General features: G+C 36.5%; 1 protein-coding gene across 4 annotated transcripts in view; it reads right to left on the bottom strand.

Moving 5' to 3' along the window:
* LOC128864911 (phospholipid-transporting ATPase VB) overlaps nucleotides 1-16362 on the bottom strand; it is a 77973-nt gene that overhangs the window by 22041 nt on the left and 39570 nt on the right. For all 4 annotated transcript variants that reach the window (XM_054104677.1, XM_054104674.1, XM_054104675.1 and 1 more), the window contains 8 exons: nucleotides 8197-8377; nucleotides 7963-8142; nucleotides 7777-7901; nucleotides 3001-3665; nucleotides 2566-2947; nucleotides 2167-2495; nucleotides 1733-2105; nucleotides 1486-1635 (listed from right to left, as the gene is read on the bottom strand). In XM_054104677.1, coding sequence (XP_053960652.1) covers nucleotides 1486-1635; nucleotides 1733-2105; nucleotides 2167-2495; nucleotides 2566-2947; nucleotides 3001-3665; nucleotides 7777-7901; nucleotides 7963-8142; nucleotides 8197-8377 — 2385 coding nt within the window. The remainder of the gene's footprint in view (nucleotides 1-1485; nucleotides 1636-1732; nucleotides 2106-2166; nucleotides 2496-2565; nucleotides 2948-3000; nucleotides 3666-7776; nucleotides 7902-7962; nucleotides 8143-8196; nucleotides 8378-16362) is intronic.

The following is a 16362-nucleotide window of genomic DNA, read 5'->3' as shown; positions in this document are numbered from 1 at the left end:
TTGTAGAACAACATCAAAACGCATACCACAAAATGGAGGAGGAGCTTTGTTATTTTATGTTAAAGCATGGATTTTTGAAGATTACTGTGATTGGTAAAAAGGTTTCAAATTTCAATAAACTTTTTGGACTTTCAAGCCAGTAGAAAGAGCGGGTGTATGTAGACTTTTCTAGATCACTGTATTTTTACTAATTTTTTCTAGGGCACCTTTATTCATTATTTTTTGATGTTGTTTACTTATTTTTATGAAAATGCGTCAATATTTTTGATTTGGATTTCAGTAAAATAATCTATACAGACGAAGGAACTCCAAATGCTGGTCGGCCCTTTCTAAGTTGCGCAGCGCCCATATGGGCGGAAGGAACTAGTAGAACATGGTGAACGTAGCACATACCTCTCATACCGCACTAAGGACTGTGACGAGATACCTTCTACTGTCGCCTGAACACCACATTCATAGTGAGGCTTGGATTACCCCTTAAAACAAGGGTAACACCACCAAGCGATACCAGCTGAAAAGGTATCGCAGTCTACTGAGTGCGAATTCACCCCCTAGGCACGCCAGAAGTCATCCCTTCGAAATAACTGATAGCATCCAAACCTATATTAAATAACCAACTGGACCTGAGTGAATACAGAGAGACGTTAAAGATATTTCACCGAGAGCTGATTACCCCCTTAAAGACTCTGCACGCGGTAATCGGAGACCAACCTCAACTCATTGCAGACGAAGAGCTTCAGCTTCCTCGGAATATCCGCACAATTACCTCCTGGATATCCTACTTATTCAGAATTGCTCATCTAACACCCCCTCTCTTTTCGATCCCAACCTCATCAAAACTGTTTCGTTTCCTGGGTCTACCGTTAGGAGATATCAACGACAATGACCGCTTTAAGCAGTATTTTATAAGTTGCCACAGCAACAATGCATGATGCATGCATGACGCACTAAAGACATATAGCGAAAAACACTCAGAACTTTTCACTTCACATAATATAATTAGCAAAATATGTATTGTAATAGAAATATTTTAGTACCAGAATAGTTTTTTTTCCTTTTTTTTTAAACGGTACCATTTCCCGAACCATTTTACATTTTATTTTTAGTAGGGAACTGCTTAAATTAACTTTAAATTGTGTTACAAATCAGTAACTAACTAAACAATACGACCAATTGGACCGTTCCCACGACAGTCGATTTTACTTTACCGGAACAACGCGGATTATATCCGACCAAGGACTGTACTCCAGCATGTATGGGGAATGTTTATGCTGCTACAACAAAAACAAACAATTGAGAACTTATAACAGTCGCGTTTAAGTTGCCGAAAGATGTCACACCGTCAAAATTCCCTAAGAGCTTATGGAAATTTTTCACGCTATTATCGTAAGAAACCATCAATTAAAAAATATAGTGAATTCCCTAATTTTTATATAATTATAAATTTATATGATTATAAATGATCTTTTAATAAAAGGAATTTACCGCAAATCCAGGATAAATGTAAGTGTTTTGCCGTCAACAACCAGAGCTCGTGGTTTCAATCGAGTATCATACGATGACTTGCTGTTGTCCAGCTCGGCTAAGTAGAAATTAATTGCACTTTCGGCAGCATCACGAGAACGGGCCGTCAGACTGCATATAATGATTAAAATATGTACACACAAATTATTTTTACATCCCAGATAATATCGGAAATTTTCCATAGGAAGCGGAAAAAAATTCTACATACCGTATTAATTCCATCTGTTGCGTGAACAATTTCGCCGAATAAGCAACGTTTATTGCTGTTTCCGGCTTATCACCAGTTAGCACCCACAGCGATATCCCAGCTGAAAGCATAGAAGCTATCGTTTCCGGAACGCCATCTTGCAAACGATCCTCAATGCCTGTAGCACCTAACAAGGTCAGATTAGACTCTAGCTTGGCAAACGAGTCTCGGATACGTCGTTCTCTATTCTCCAATGACATTTCAATTTCTTGATGTCGTGCCCACCATTCGGTGTACTCTGAGGGATTGAGTATACGCTTTGCCATCACCAATATGCGCAAGCCTTCTCGCGCGTAACGATCCAATTGTTGTTGCGCCTTTTCTCGCATTAGACCTTATGTAAAATTACAGATTATAATATATGTATGCTCTTTGTTGTATTGAAATTCAAATACCTTCCGGAGTGTTTGGCGGGCATGGCACTAAAACAGGCATAATAGAGCTGTCGGCGCCCTTTGCATAAAGTATAATTTCTTGTGTTCCAGTGCGACGCACAACGATTGACATGCACTTGCGACTCGAATCGAAGGGTAAAATCTTTAGTACCTCATACTCCACCATACCTGAGTTTGGAATGCTTACTAATATGTGATTCGGGCTCCGGTTGACCAAGCAACAGTCGTAGCTGTAAGCAGCATTCACCAGCGCAAGCTCATCTGGACTTTCGGCTTCATACAATGGTCTTCCATCGGCTGTTTTGAATGTTTGTCGACTCTTTGCTTGACTAATAAATAATTTTTATTGAAAACCACTTATAGGTATATTAACTTAAAGTTAATTTTATTTTGACTTACTTTATCTTGTTGGAAAATTTTTTTGCTTGTGCTTTTACATTTAGAAAAGAGGTAAGACTTGTTATTTTTGAATTGATTACAGCTTTCGCTCGGCCCGTTGGTGATATGCTATTTGAGAATGACTTAATTTTCATTGGAGGTGAATCAGAAGTAGGCGTAGTCTCTGCGGAGCTGCTTATTGGTGACAAAGATGGTATATGTATTTGTGTTGGCAAAACATAACCGACGTTCGGAGGCGGCGATGGCGTTACGGAACGTGATTCGGCTAATCGTGTGTAACGATCAGCCGGTACAGCAAGTGCTAAATTATTATTCGCTATCGAGGATGAAGATGAATCTGTTTGAGTTATGTTTTGGAGGGGAATATGATTGTCTTTTCCACCTAAACAAATTTAATTGTATGAACAGCAAAACTAAAAAAGCATAAACACCTACCTTTCGAATCACTATTGCTTGCATCTTGAACTTCAATTATGCCACTAGCATTCATTAAATCATGATGGGGTGTAGCACTTACAATCACCGTATTGCAAATTGCCAACACCAAAAGAAACTCTTGAAGCCGCTGCGCATTCGGTGATAAATACTGACCCGAGTTTATTACTTCTAGCATATCACTAATTAATGTGGAATTAGTTATAAGCGGTGGTGCAGGTGATCCTGGCTTTGAATGTAATTGTTCCAGCTCAGAAGGCGGATGATTATAGTCTATGCCATTGACAACACATCGTCGAAACAGCATCTTATTTTCAGTCAGTGTTCCTGTCTTATCTGAAAAAATATGCTGTACTTGTCCCAATTCTTCTGTGATATTCATCGCGCGACATTCGGTTTTTTTGTTTGTATCCTGATCATACAAATCGATGTTGTTGTGTATGTGATAGACTTGAAGGATTTTGCATAGTTCAATTGTGACATACAACGACAATGGAATCATCACCTGCAATATGATAATGTACGTCCAGAAAGTCAAAAGACCTTCGTAGCTAGGATTAACGTCAAAAGGTAGATATGGTACAGGGAAATGTTCAAAAGAGCTCAACCACATTTTGCAACCAACGGCACCAATAATGCACAATATCAACAAAATTATCACACACCTGAAAGAATGGAAGAGGAGGAAAAAAGTATAGATTACTGTTATATCGTTAAAAAATGTGGAAATAACATAAACCTTGTCGTTAGACATGGATAACCATTTCATTCAAATTTAGTTTTCATATTTAATTACACTGTGACAAAAAAAAAAAAAATTAAATATACTTTTATGGAGACCTAGTACAACTTGTGGCTATAGAAAAACTAAACAAAATGGTATAGGAGAAATTTCCAATACACCCCCAAAATCTCATTTTATGGCCATAAAACCGTTTTTTAGTAGGTTGATGTGAACAATCACTCCTAACTTCGCCAATTTCTATCCGATTTCGAATTTGTTTTTTTAGTTCGAAAGAACATAAACAAGCCTTTTTGACAGTGTGTTGACAACTTTTCTGAAATGACAACTGACGAGACTGTAAAAGGAAGTATTTGGAATTTTTTTATTTTTTCTCTATTTTTTCAACTTTGATATAATTTTTACGATATTATCCGATATTGAGGATTTTTTTAGTACACTACTGTTATAGTAAATTTAATTTTGCGTCGAATGAGCTATATTTGACTGTAATTGAATTAAAATTAATAGAGTTGTGTGGGTTTTAAGATTTTTTTTTTTTACTAATTTGGTATGTAGGTTTAAATACGTTAAATGGGAATAAGGACGTGTTTTGATGCGTTATTATAGATACGTAATATTTATTGGAGTTATATGTACTGTACTGCATACAACAGAACTGGTTAGAACTGACGAAAATATCTGACATATTATAGCACATTTTTTTTCAATAGAAATATGGAAAAGCTCCCAAGTGTACCAAAGTTCACACTGTACATTGATTAAGAAAAGAAGTTTGTTATTATAATTTAACCTTATTAAAACGTCAAAGTTTTATTGTTTGTTTCATTGAAATTCAAGAAATATAAATCAAAACGTTGCCAGAAAAGTCGAATTTCTCAATATTCTCCGATGATGTGGCATCATCAGCCTTATCTTAAACCAGATGATTGTTATTTTTATAAAACGGACGTAAACGGTCATCATTATAAAGCTCGAAAGCACATAAAGTATGCTGATGTTGCAACTGTTAAGAACCCCGTAGTCTTGGACGATATGATTGACTCAACTGCAGGAACTGAAGGAAGTTCAACTCAATGCTGATGATGATCAAACTGATAACAATAAACCTGATGATGAAGAGTACTTTCCGTCTGGTTCTAAGTCTTCAGAACGACACATTGTATCAAATTCAGATTTTCAGGATCTTTATCGTGATTTACTTCTATCGGGAAGACAATCTGAAACGCTCGCTTCTCGATTTAAAGAATGGAATTTAGTTGATGACGACTTCAGATGAATGATGATGATCGAATTTCTTACAGAGAAGTATTTAAAACTGATGAAGAGAGTGACAAATGTACCGTACCATACTAAACTCCAAAGGGCCGTTTCCAATGCATTTTTAAGTTTGGAACCAGTTCCGTTGTGTACTGCACCGTACCGTACCATACCATACCGTACAGTGCTGCACTGCACAATACTCCAATAAATATTATGTATTTATAATGACACTTGTTATCATTTTCATGCTTCGATGCCTACATACCAAATAAGTAAAAAAAGAATAAAATCTTAAAACTCACACAACTCTATTAATTTTAATTCAATTACAGTCAAATATAGCTCATTCGACGCAAAATTAAATTTACTATAACAGTAGTGTACTAAAAAAATCCTCAATATCGGATAATATCGTAAAAATTATGTCAAAGTTGAAAAAATAGAGAAAAAATAAAAAAAATCCAAATACTTCCTTCTACAGTCTCGTCAGTTGTCATTTCCGAAAAGTTGCCAACACACTGTCAAAAAGGCTTGTTTATGTTCTTTCGAACTAAAAAAACAAATTCGAAATCGGATAGAAATTGGCGAAGTTAGGAGTGATTGTTCACATCAACCTACTGAAAAACGGTTTTATGGCAATAAAATGAGATTTTGGGGGTGTATTGGAAATTTCTCCTATACCATTTTTCTTAGTTTTACTATACCTACAAGTTGTACTAGGTCTCCATAAAAGTATAAAATCACTGTCGCACAGTGTTATTTATTGCATTGCTCACATATAGAAAAATGTTTTTCTTAGTTTTGGTGTTTTACCGAGATTCGAACCGACGTTCTCTCGGTGAAATCCGAATGGTAGTCATGCACCAACCCATTCGGCTACGGCGGCCGCCGTATTTATAGCCGAGTTAAATTAGACTTCAAAGATGGACCACCCTGCCACACAATGGAGAGTTTTCGACCAATTTTGTTCAAAAAACCTAGAGAAGGCAATTTACCACTAAATATCTCTGTAAAAACGTACTAAATGTGGCATCTATTTTACAGCCCATTGAGCAATAGCAATAAACGCGATAAACAATTAAATAAAGAGTGAAACCATGGAAAAATATATATATATAGATATATAATATATATGCCATTATTTGGTCTGCAGGGACATCCAAGCTGTTCTTAAGGCCTTGAAACCGGTTTGCACTTCTTCAAAAATAGTCGAGGAATCTAAGTTCATTGAACTCCGTTTCAAGGTGTGGAATGAGTTTGAACTTGTATGGGTACCGTGACACTGTGATGCTCATCTGGCCGATAAATTGCTGAACTCAAGTTCTTTCGAGAATCCAATTGGACTGGAGCCAATTTTAGGGTCAAGTATGGCGGCCGCCGTAGCCGAATGGGTTGGTGCGTGACTATCATTCGCAATTCACAGAGAGAGCGTCGGTTCGAATCTCGGTGAAACACCAAAATTAAGAAAAACATTTTTCTAATAGCGGTACGCCTCCGAGTGTGTTTCTGCCATGAAAAAGCTCCTCATAAAAATATCTGACGTTCGGAGTCGGCTTAAAACTGTAGGTCCCTCAACATCAAGACGCACACCACAAATAGCAGGAGGAGCTCGGCCAAACACCCAAAAAAGGGTGTACGCGCCAATTATTTATATATGTATAGGTAAATCAAAATATATCTATGGGGAATGATTATGCTGCTACAACAACAACATCCACTGTTTACATCTTGTTTAGTGGATAGTACAAAACATTTTATCCGCCGCTGACCGGGCAATATTGCCAGAGCACTTAGCAAATTTAAGCGGTCCACATTTCAATTCCATTACATTTCTGGCCACCATTTCTTTGTTAATTAGGATTGAAATTTATTTTTAGAAATGGACATGTTTCTTCACAATAAATGTTGTTACTCTTGTTAAGCTTCATTCTTCAAGCTACAAGCCAAAAATAAACTTTTTTAAGTAGTCTTGAAGTTTTTATAGATTTTCGAGTAGCAATTAGTGCATAGCATAGTTGTACCGCCAGAAAACATTGATATTGTTAGAATGGTATTAGTTGGAAAGTTAATAGTATATATTGTCTACAATATACTCTACTACTTGCAATATGCGCCCAAAGCCGGCGCTATAGCAACTAATATTAATATAATAACAGGCCCTAGCACTCTCCTTTATTCTGATTTTCTTTTCAGCAAAAAGCTATAGTGGCCCCGTAGTTGAGTATGTTTAAACTTGACTGCAATTCGGGTTGTCCCGGGTACTTATTGTGACATTCCGTGTGGCGGAATAAAACTTGAGTCCCTTTACTTGCGCATAAAAATCACAAAAAAAAAAACATGCAGTTTAGTGCAAAAAACGAAGAGCTGACCTTTAGTTATTTTAACATAAATTGATAGCCTAATTTTGGTAATAGCAATAATAATAGGGTTAAATATCCCCTAAAAATATTCCACAATGGCTTGAACCCATTTATTGCAATTAAAATGCAAACTGGTTAGAATTCAGAAAGTGTTCACACATTTTTAAGTCTGGAATCCACTGATTCTCTTCGTATTAATAAATGCCAATTAACGGCAGATGGTTTTTATGAGAGGCTTTTTCATAGCAGAAATATACTCGAAGTTTTACAATGTCCCCAGTGAGGAGATCACCATTACATAAAAAAGTTTTCTGTAATTTGGTGCTGTATGCCCACAGTGGGCTACGAATACCTACGCACATTTGAAAACGGACTAAAATCATACGAGCATTTTAAATAGACTAAAATTACCATATAACATCAATATTCATCTGTTGTTCGACTTGAGAGCGCTTGTAACGTGGGCCACTGTTGTTCAGCATTGATTTCGTTTCGTGGCCCGCATATACCACTATGCCTTCAGCGAAATCAGTATTCTGAAAATAAATAATTTTAGTTATATCTCCATTTGTACAAATATCAATTATCCAAATTAACCTTCAGACGGCTTTCTCTAAGCAGCAAATTTTCCGTGGCAATGGGTATACGCTCTCCAGATGGATGTATTAAGGCCCCATGGAATCTGTAAAGTTTTGTTGTGGGCCCATCAGCTTCGACTCGACTCACAAATTTACTAGGCGTGAATATTGTCTGTTTATCTGTAAAACCACGAACAACCTAAGAAAGAAATATTTAGCTATGTTGTATGAAAATAAATTCAAATTGATTCACTTCTCTTCGTTTAAGATTCGTTTCACCATCTAAATCACAAGTGTCAATATAACAGGCACCGTGTGAGTCGCTTGTCCGTAGAAGCAGTATGTCTGCTGGTACGGTTTCATTGTTAGATAAATGTACTAGGTCGCCAACATGAACATCTTGCCACTTAATCTTTTTGTAGCGCTCCGTTTCACTAGAATGAAATTATAGATAAATAGTTAATAATAGTGTTAATTAAATACTCTATTATTATCCTAAAAATATATGTATACAATATAAGGACATTCCGATTTTCTTGCATAGTGGCACCATATCCGAATACAAGTCTGGAGCTCAAAAGAGCAAAGACGTTCTCAACATGAAAAAAATTAGATAAAATGCCAAAAAGCAGACATTTACTTGGATGAACTTATCTGAATAAAAAAATCATTATAATCACATAAGTATCATCTCACATTTTCGCTAGAAATTTCTTCTTCGTTATAAATTTTTAAAACAAATAATTTCCGGTTGGTGCTGATTGTTTGTAATTTAAAAAAATGTATGTATAGTAGTCCGTGAGTTTTTAGTCCCGGGTCCGAGTTGGCTCCGGCGACCATGCATGTCGTAAGTTCTGAAACAACTTAAAGTCGTGTAAAGAATTAAGGAACGAGTTTTAAGATTTCATTAAAATTATGTGTAATAATGTTTCTGTAAAACTAAAAAAATATCCAGATTTACGTAATATAGATGATACTGATTTAATAAGAACTTGTGTGAGGTTATCCTCATTTCGATAGCGAACTTTGCTGGCCATACCCTCTAGCTCCGATTATAAAATAATTTGTAGTCGCGAGGATTTAAATATGGCATGCCCGAGCGCTAATCTTCAACGCATATAAAAGCTAGCCACCACTCGTTTTAGCTCTATATGCCATTGTAGAAAGATCCGCTGTTTTCCATTACAGAGGGTTTCTTCTTAAAACACTTTTGCTCCAGTTAGTATGCCCTTTTTGCATAAATGCAAAGATGTAACCTCGGAACAACCCTTAGTACAGTATTTTTCGCTTCTTGCATAGACTTTGTCATTATGTTTAGCAAAAACTTGTTCTGCTTCTTTCATCTTTCCAATCTTATTTGTTTTAACCACGGAGTTAAAAGATGGCCACTTGCGAAAAGCCTTCATGTGGAGATTATCATGGACTAATCGGTTTATTGATCCGGAGGGCAGATAGCCATTATTTTCTGTTCTCTCAAGGAATTTCGGCAAATTCGCACCCGCACAGCTCGTTCGAACAATGGGCGGACGTCCGGTTCTGAACGTGTCCTCCACTTGAGATTATTCGAAGAATCAATAAATCCTACGATACATAAACATTCTGCATACACCGAACCTTGCAGCAACGTGAATGGCTTGGTGCCCAATTCCTTGTTAATAATATGAAATTGTAAATCCAACTAGATTGAATTTATTTTGGAATAAACATTTTTGCAAAAAAAGGAATAACCTGAACACTTCCATGAGTAAAAACACTATCAGCAGATTGCAAATAATTTTAAAATCATACTATCTGTAAAATGGTTGCATTCAAAATCATCAAAAAATCTTAACAAAAAGTTTGAAACTTTTCCGCAAATTTAGACATTTCTTAATAAAAAATAAGAAAATACAAGGTGAAGTCCAAAATAAACAAGACTGGCGTCATAACATTTTTTGATGGCGCCATCTTTTAAATGGGTTAGTGCGTTGGAAGTTACATCCCTAGCTGATTTCCAGTGAAAGCTTGGTGACATTCGGTTCAGTGGAAGCGAAGTTATTGCGTCTAAAGTGTCAGTATGTTTGTGTCATCGGTACAAAAATTAGTTTCAAAGAAAGAGCTAATGTCAAATTTTGTTTTAAAATCGTTAACGTAAAACTGTTACCGAAACATTTAAATTGATGAAAAAAGTTTATGGCGATGATTGTCTATCGCGTGCCAAAGTTTATGAATGATTTACACGTTTCAGAGATGGTTGTGAGGATACAAATGGTAATGAACACACGGGTCGCCAAAAATCAATAATCACCGAAATCGAAATCTCCATCGAAATTGTTCGTAAATTTATCGAAATCATCGTTGAAATTCATGGAATCGGAGTTGAATATCTCCAAAACATCGATTTATCGCATTTTAATTGATCATTTGGGCTTACGAGAGGTCTGTGCACGTTTCATTCCGCACAAGTTGACTGAGGACCAAAAATTGCTCAGAGTTCAACATTCGAACGGCCTCATTAAAGAGGCGAGAACTTCCTTTAAAGCATTGTAACTGGTGATGAAACGTGGTGCTTCCAACATGAACCTAAAACTAAGCGTCAAAGTGCCGAATGGAAGGCCCCAGACGAGTCACCACCCAAAAAATCGCGTTTGGAGAAGTCAAAAATCAAGTTGATGCTCATTTGTTTTTACGATGCCAAGGGAATTGCCCACAAGGAGGTCGTTCCAAAGTGCTAAACCGTCAATGCAATTTTCTTGGCGTTTAGAAGCGTTTGTTGCATCGCATTCGTCGAATTAGCCCTAATTAGCGCGAAGGAGGAAGCTGGCGCTTGTTGCATATGAGAATGCACCATCTCATCGATCCACTCTTGTGACTGATTTTTTGACTAGAAATCGCATTTTGACCATCAATCACTCACCGTATTCGCCTTATATGGCTCCCTGTGACTTCCACCTATTCGAAAAATTGTGTTTCGCCATGAAAGGAAAACGTTTTGCGTCCGTAGAGGCCATCCACAATGATTGTACCGACATCCTGAAGGACATTCCGGTCAATGGCCTGAAACACCCTTTCGAAAAGCTTTTAGATCGCGCAAAACAGTGTATCGAATCCAAAGGGGAGTATTATGAATAAATAAACTCGAAGTTGTCAGAACGAAGCTCCGGTCGTTTCTACTTTATCTCAGCCTTGCTTATTTTGGACTTCGCCATGTATGTTAAAGTAAATTTTCTTACTCAAAAATATTATTTTGTAGTTTTATACTGCTAAAATTGCAACCGTGACCACGTGAAATTATTTATTACGTATAAAACGTGGCCAATCTTGAACAAACAACTCGAGAGGTTTTTGGAAGGCTACTTAAAAGGGGCTTTGAGTTTTCCGTCTTTGGCTTTATAAGAAGGAATAGCTCGAACTTTTCGGTCCTTCAATTCATTCTAAATTAGATTAAGCAGTATTCATTTGGAAGCCTTATTATCAATTCTCTATTGGTAAAATTGGACGTGTGCAAAAAAAATTTTCCCGCTAAAATTTTCTGATCCCGTCTCTTCCCATAAGTCTCGATTATTCTAATTAATCTTAAACCACTAGAAAGTAGAAGAACGAATAAATTTTATAAAAAGTTCATAAAATCCAATAACTAATATATCATTTCTGTATTAAATATCAGTTTTTTTAGAAAATTACTGGAATCTTTCAAAATGGCAACAAGGATGATGTGCGTAACTATAGACCAATTTCAAAGCTGTCCACTACTTCCAAATATACGAAACTATTATTAAAGAAAACTTATACTTTGCTACGAAATGTTAATTTTTTTCCAGCCAGCATGGTTTTGTAACAGGTAATTCCACTGATTCCAACCTAGCTGTTTTCAGTGAATATTGTATTGTACCTATATATTTTCGTGTGACTTCAAGTTGATCGCATCTACACTGATTTCTCCAAGGCCTATGGCACTGTGTCACATAGAATTATATTGTGCAAACTGGGTTTTCTTGGCTTTCACTCGATTTTCCATTTATGGTTAAAATATTATATATTATAAATGGAAGGAATTGTCTTGTTGCATTAAGGGGGAATCTTCTGCCCTATTCATTGCTACTTCTGGCGTACCTCAAGGTAGTATTCTGATGTAGTAGATGCTTTTTATTTGCCAGCACCTATTATATGCAGATGTCTTAAAAATCCAGACATCGTAATGAACTCGCTTCTCTCATCAGTGTCTCTATGACCACGTTGGAAGTCAGCAAACCTTCGTTTTCTTATTGTTTCTGATAGAGCGGAGTCCCCATAACACTTTTCAAGCCATTGCTTCGCTTGAACGGTATTTTTCCCCATCAAGAAGTAAAAATTAAAGCGCAAAATTCTTTTTGACCCATTGTTATGAAGACAACAAAAGTAGTTTGAAACTGTAGGTCCCTCCATTTGTGGAACAATATCAAGACGCACGTCACAAATAGGAGAAGGAACTCGGCCAAACACCCAAAAGGGTGTACGCGCCAAATATATATATATTTATATATATTAAGCGATGTAATCAAAGCGAATTTATTGTTCTTGTTATAAACACTTTGGTTTTCAGTTATTGGGAGTATTGAAGAAACATTCATGGCAGCGTCAATCGTAACAACATAACACGATGAAGGAAATACAAAGCTGGTGCGCTCCACAAACCGCTACTTTGTTCTTGGCAAATTTGACATTTGAGTGACGTCAGGAAAACAAACAAACATTTGTGTGCAAAGTTACTTGTTTGTGAGTCAATGGATATTTTAATGTTCAGATTTAAAAAAAAGTAATAAAAAAGTGCCGCGTATTAAACTGTGAAAGAGCAAATGATAATAAAGCCCCCAAATGAAGTTTTTTCCTTGGTTTCACTCACGATGTATTCTATCATTATTGGCTTTCCACTTACAGCAATTGATTAGTCTCGTATTCTATCATTATTGGCAGCATTCGAGTTAGATGGAGAAGAGGATGTGAGAGCTGGTGCTGGCATGTATGAAGAAAGCAGTCGGTTCTACAATACTGAAACGACATGGATTAATATTCGGCCAAGGACGGTTAAAACAACAAGAGGATGATGAGAGAGCTGACTCAGCAGAGTTAAGAGAAAGTGAAAGCGATTGAAAATAACGCATATTCTGTTGTATATCATATACATTTATACGCACATTATTACGGAAGTCTGACTGCATTCTTTACATTATAAATGACAGCAGCAATATCGAAATCATCCAATTTGCTAGGCCCTACCTGAAGTTCTTTTTTGAGAAGAATTTGTTTATCACTTTGCAGAGTTAATAATAAAGTACATAAAGGGTGTTTTTTTTAGAGGTTAGGTTTTCAAGATGAAATGAAACGTATATAATTTGATGTTATGACCAAGAATTTAGCTTTATTATAAAGATAAGGGTTTGCCATTATGTTTTAAAAATGATTTCGGGCAAGTGGCCGCCGCAGCTGGCTCGAATAAATTCCAGCCGAGGGGCCCAATTTTCGACCACTTTTTGCAGCAATTGGGGCCGTATGTCAGCAATAACGCGCCGAATATTCTCTTCCAAGACGTCGATCGTCTCGGGCTTATCTGCGTAGACAAGCGACTTCAGATAGCCCCACAAGAAATAGTCCAGCGGTGTTATATCGCACGATCTTGGAGGCCACGCCACAGGTCCACGGCGCGAGATAATGCGCTCACCAAAAGTTTCCTTCAATAAATCGATTGTTGCGTTGGCTGTATGGCATGTAGCGCCGTCTTGTCGTCCACATCAACATCGTCCAATTAAGGCACGAAAAAGTCATTAATCATGGCTCCATAGCGCTCTCCATTGACTGTAACATTATGGCCGGCTTCATTTTTAAAGAAATATGGACCAATGATTCCCTCTGCCCATAGAGCACACCAAACAGTGACTTTTTGAGGATGTAACGACGTCTTAGCAATGGCTTGTGGATTATGTTCACTCCAAATGCGACAATTTTGCTTATTGACATACCTATTCAACCAAAAGTGAGCTTGATCGCTGAACAAAATTTTCTTGTGAAAATCGAGATCGGTGGCCATCTCGTTTTGGGCCCATTCACCGAACGTGCGACGCGCTTGATGGTCGTTCGGCTTCAATTCTTGCACGAGTTGGATTTTGTAAGCCCGCAAACCAAGATGCTTCCGCAAAATCTTCCATAAAGTGGATGGGCACATCTCCAATTGCTACGCGCAATGGCGGATGGACTCATTCGGGTCTTCTTCGATACTCTGCTCCACAGCAGCAATAGCGTCTTCGGTGCGCACTGTACGATGTCTCTGAGGATGCGTATTATCCACTAGAGCAAACGTGGTGCGAAACCGATCCATGGTTAATCGAATTAGTGACTCTGATGGACGATTATGTCGACCGAATATTGGGCGCAGGGCGCGATGCGTCGCGCGAACCGAACCATTATTTTCGTAATAAATTTGAACGATTTGCAAACGTTGTTCAGGTGTAAGTCTATTCATTATGAAATGGCAAACCAAACTGAGCATAAATCAAGTGACAGCTGTCAAAAAGACCATCTACGAAAAAAGTAGTGCCAAATTGAAAACCTAACCTCTAAAAAAAACACCCTTTATAAGCATGTTCTCCTTCAAGAGTAAAAATTGCATACAAAATTTACTCGAAAACTGCCTACTTCAACTCTGCAGAAATGCAATATCAGCTAGTAACAGATAAGCACACACTAAATAAAAAGTAGAAGGACTAAAGTCAACTTTTGGCCAGAGATACAAGGGATTGTACAAAGCATGTAAATGACGTATAAATGACTATCGCACGAATTTCAAGTTGTAGATAAGCAGGGTCTTTCAAGCTGAGTTAATATCTATAAAGGAGGCTACGTTGTGGATTAGAAACTCGTCTACTACAGCACAACCGATCACTATATACTCTGACAGTAAAGCTGCCGTAAAATCTCTACATTGTAATAATACTCATTCCAAAGTAACAATTGAATTCGGAGCTATTCTTAATAAGCTAGCTAAGCGGTGCATCACAAACGTTGTTTTGGTTCCTGGACAGAGAGACAATCCTATAATTTTTGAAGAATAAAGTAAATCTACTCGAAATGTACCTTACAAAAAGGAAGATAGTTTCATTTTGAAATTTTTGCCATAAACTGAATTTATTGATTTTTACATCTTTAGTAAATTGCCATCTACGAAAAATATTGCTTTGGAAATTTATTGTACTATAATAAAAAGACATTACAAAAAAATATTTCATTATCTATAGTGTTATATCATCCTCTAGTAGTCAGTCTAACGGTAGAAAAGAAATAATTTATAGCCAATAAAAGCTCCATGGGAAGCATAATCTTCTTTGTGATAACGCGGCCCATTTTTATCGCATATGGGGTACCGTTGAAACGACCAAATTTCAAACCCACTTATTTTGCAACTGCCTTTTGAGTTTTCGCAATCTCTAAATATGAGCTGCATGTCGTACTAAATAAAGATACACGTAAATACATTCCTTAAGTGCATTAAACAATGTAATATAATATTTGACTTAACATCCGGTTATATAAGTATCATATTTAATTTTTTTTTTAAATAAATTTTGTTTGAAACCCAAGCACTTGTTTACTTTTGTCAAATAATATGGTAGCTTAATTTCAAAAGAAAAAGTCAAAAGTATAGTTTATGGCAAATTTAGGCAAAGACGAGCCAAGAAGAAGAAGTTAAACTATCTTTAAATTATTTTATCATGTACCGTACATACTTGCAATCGATTACAATAATAAATTCAGAAAATCACCACATAAAATGCTCAAAACATTTGTTTTATTTCCCAAAGGATTCTTAACATTTTATATGCATAAATAAATTATAAAATATGCACACATGAGTGAGAATGTGACCAAAGAATCTGGCGGGTTTTTAATATAATACGCGCACACGAAATCTATTAAAATTATTCACTGGTCGTATTCGAGTTTTCGAAACTGATTAGGTTCCTTGTAGCCGTGAACATTGAATGATCCATTTCTAGGGGTAAAGATATTACAAAAGAATTCGGCGGTACTTACGCTCAATTTTCACATACACTGTATACAATTATACATATATACCCGTTTACATGAAACTAAAATGTATCATCTTTTTATCCGAAATTTGCACGTCATAGAAAAACTAAATTTTTACAAAAAAATGTTTTTGATTTCTCGCGAGCAAGTCTTCATCGTATGTATTTAGTTGTCAAAACTCTACTTTGTTCATGTTCAAATATGTCAGCATAAGTGCCAGTGCGACAAGTCTTGTATTTTGATACAATTAAATTCGAAAAACAATGCTGCAAAAGTTTACGGTAAACGTACTTCATGCAAAAGAAAAAAAAAACTGGGTGCGACATCACTTGAAATCTTGCGACTTCGTTTGAGTTTAGACATTTTCTTTAAATTAAAG

Source organism: Anastrepha ludens, chromosome 5 (assembly GCF_028408465.1).
Source record: "Anastrepha ludens isolate Willacy chromosome 5, idAnaLude1.1, whole genome shotgun sequence".
Classification (NCBI taxonomy): Eukaryota; Metazoa; Arthropoda; class Insecta; order Diptera; family Tephritidae; genus Anastrepha; species Anastrepha ludens.
Note: the sequence above shows the minus strand (reverse complement) of the source record. Positions and strands in the feature narration are given on the sequence as shown.